Source organism: Rhinopithecus bieti, unplaced genomic scaffold (assembly GCF_001698545.2).
Source record: "Rhinopithecus bieti isolate Rb0 unplaced genomic scaffold, ASM169854v2 scaffold_13551, whole genome shotgun sequence".
In the NCBI taxonomy this organism is placed as follows: Eukaryota; Metazoa; Chordata; class Mammalia; order Primates; family Cercopithecidae; genus Rhinopithecus; species Rhinopithecus bieti.
This window is the reverse complement of record NW_016807519.1, coordinates 386,839-389,907: the sequence shown is the minus strand read 5'-3', so window position 1 is coordinate 389,907 and position 3,069 is coordinate 386,839. Positions and strand designations below refer to the sequence as shown.

The window sequence follows — 3,069 nt, the reverse complement described above, 5'->3', positions numbered from 1 at the left end:
TAATAAGGGTCTGTTGTACTAACATTTTGTTTCTTCTTAAGCAGCTTGAGTTGGCTCCCATGCCTGCTGTTAAACTGTTTTCTCTCATAAAACACCCTAATTGTAATGTGCCTTAGTTAATTCAGGAGAGTGAGTTTTGTAAAGTACACCTTTTTCTTAGATGTTGTAGGATTAAGTATTTATGGAGTATAGAATTCACAATGAAAGGTGTCATTTAACTTCAAGGGCTTTTTAAGAAAGAACTTTGTGATGCCTAGAAAATATTCTCTATAAAAACAACTAATTCTAGGTAATTCAGATGAGGTCAAAGAAGCTTCTAAATGTAAGTACTGACAAAATACAATTACTGTAAGAAATCTTTCTGATAAGGCAAAGTAACATAAGTAGAAATGAAAACACTGTGATTGGATGTGTGTCTAGAGTATGGAGATATAAAATCAGCAAATAATCTCAAACACTATCCTTTGTAATATCAGTATGCAGAGACAAATGGGACAGAAACTAGCAATCCTATTCAACTGAAAAGGAAACTGGGGCATAGAAGGCTTTAGCGTCTGCTGCTATTATTTTATTTTTATCAGACAGACACTCCTTTTGGCTATGATCTGACTATGCCTCCAGTCCATGAACCTCCAAGCATAAATGTAAATAAAACAATATAAAAATGGCCCGGCTCTGTGACTCACACCTATAATCCCAGCACTTTGGGAGGCCAAGGTGGGTGGATCATGTGAGGTCGGGAGTTCAAGACCAGCCTGACCAGCATGGAGAAACCCTGTTTCTACTAAAAATACAAAAATTAACCGGGCGTGGTGGCGCATGCCTGTAATCCTAGCTACTCGGGAGGCTGAGGCAGGAGAATCGCTTGATCCTGGGAGGCGGAGGTTGTCTTGAGCCCAGATCATGCCATTGCACTACAGCCTGGGCAACAAAAGCGAAACTCCGTCTCAAAATAAATAAATAAATAAATCAGCTTTGCAAGATAATTTAGTTTAACCTTCTGCTTTTACCAAAGAAGAGACCGAAGGCCTGAAAGACTGCTTACTCATCATTATTCAGAGAGAGCAGTGGTTCTTGAACATCAGGTTTCTAAAACTCCCAGAGAAACAATATACAAGATAAATAGGACTGTTCATTGGGCCTTTGCAACCTAACACCTTGACTCTTATCTTATTGGAATTCAAATAAATTCCAGTGGAAAATCTACAGAAACTGACAGGTGTGGCGCCTGAGCTCTCCTCTCTGGGCTTCCTCCCAGTTCCCTTGGGCCTTGGCATTCTGGGTCAAGGTTGATTCTCTCCAGCCTCAGCGCCCCGGGCACGGCCTACATCCTGGACGCGAGGCAAGGGCTGTGGATCTGTGGCTAGAGAGCTTCCAAGACGCTAACAAGAAGGGAGAGACGAATCTGATTCTCCTCAGCCTGTCGAGGTCTTCTGTCAACAATCCTGGGGACCCCTCACGAGTCCTTCGGTCCCGTAGCCCCCTCGGTTTCTACAGCCGCTGGCAGCTGCTGGCTCTGCCTGAACCTCTCAAGTTCGCACCTTCTGGCATCTTCTCGCTCTTTCTCCAGCCTTGCCGGGCAGGGGGAACATGGCCTGACACTCCCCGCTCCCCTCCCCCACTCTGGGTCTCTGGGGTCAGCAGAGCCACCCAGTGCACTGTGTTTGGCATGCCCACATGGAGAGAGGCGACCACAGTGGTGATCATAAGCCCATGGTGGGCAGAGGCCCTATGGAGCCAAGGGCTCGGGCGGCCACCCCTACTCCGCCACCAGCAGCGCTGCCAGGGCCTCGCTCTTCCTCCTCCTCCTCACACGCGGGCTCGGATGATCTCCTGCCATGACTCAGCGCTTCTCGCAGGCTGCCCTGCTGGGGACACCCGCTTCGATCGGGCCTCTCCCGACGCGTCCACCCCCTCTCGCCACCCACGCCCGCCCCTAGCCGCTGCGCTTTTCCCAGTGCGGCCGCCGCCGCCACAGCTGCAAGTCAGCACGGGCACCCCAGCAGCATCCGCCGCCTGCACCGCGCTTGCCGCCCGCCCCGGCCTGACTCCGCCGCCGAACCCGGCGCCAGCCATGGAGCCCGAAGTTCCCCGTCGCCGCCACACCCATCAGCGCGGCTACCTGCTGACGCGGAACCCTCACCTCAACAAGGTAAACCCGCAGGCCCACCTGGCCGCCCATCGGCCCCTCTCGATCAGGGTCAGGCCCCTCTTGCAGGTCCCTGCACCATGGCCTCGCCCCTCCGCCACTCCCCTGGGAAGGTTCCCGGTGAGCGGCGGCGGCCTGGGGGGCCTTGGTGTGGGCAGAAGGAAGAAGGATGCCTAATCGGGTCAGTACACACGAGAGTGATGGCAGGGCGGTGCCGGTGCCTCTGCACCTGGGCATCCCATGTTAGGGATAGAGGTAAAGGTGTAACTTGTTTACGATACTTCGGCAGCAATTCTCCGAAAACAAGAGCCCAGACAATGAAAGTAGTATCAGACAAAGTGTGTGAATGGGGTATTTTTGGTGAAGGTAGCAGGCAGGCTGCCAGGTCAGACTCCATGTGCCACCCACTTACTGGTTGCACACAGTGTAGCAATTATTGGAGGTTGATAAGGCGAGAAGTGATTCAACTGGTCCTGTCCAGACAGAAATGTGTACTGAGTGCCTTCAGATCACGTTAGCAATGTGGAAATCCAAGTCCTCTTGGTTTCTGGAGTGACACGGTTAAGAGTCTGGGAATGCGTGGTGGGTGGCCTCTGTCTTGGACACTTTGCATGGCTTGGTAGAAGAGCTCTGTCCCAGACATGGGATTGTGGGTAAAGCCATTTCTTTTCTTTCTTCTTCTTCTTCTTCTTTTTTTTTTTTTTTTTGTTTTAATTTGGCTTTCTGGAAGTTAAAACTTTTTTTTTGTTTAGAGCTGTTTTCTTTTATTAAAGGGGAATTCAGTGTACACCCTGTTCAGAGACTCCTTTTCGGATCCTGGTAACACTTCATTTTCCTTCACTGGTGATGCAATATAAACACTCGGGATCTCTCTCTCAAAAAAAAAAAAAAAAAAAAAAAAAAAAACCCCCAAATTTTTT

General features: G+C 49.7%; 1 protein-coding gene across 1 annotated transcript in view; it reads left to right on the top strand.

The window, feature by feature from the left end:
• Window positions 1-1,652: 1,652 nt before the first annotated feature.
• Window positions 1,653-3,069, top strand: part of ME1 (malic enzyme 1) — a 244,814-nt gene continuing 243,397 nt past the window's right edge. Inside the window, 1 exon segment of the mRNA XM_017882627.1 lies at window positions 1,653-2,152. Within this exon segment, the coding sequence (XP_017738116.1) occupies window positions 1,670-2,152 (483 nt within the window). The 5' untranslated portion in view covers window positions 1,653-1,669.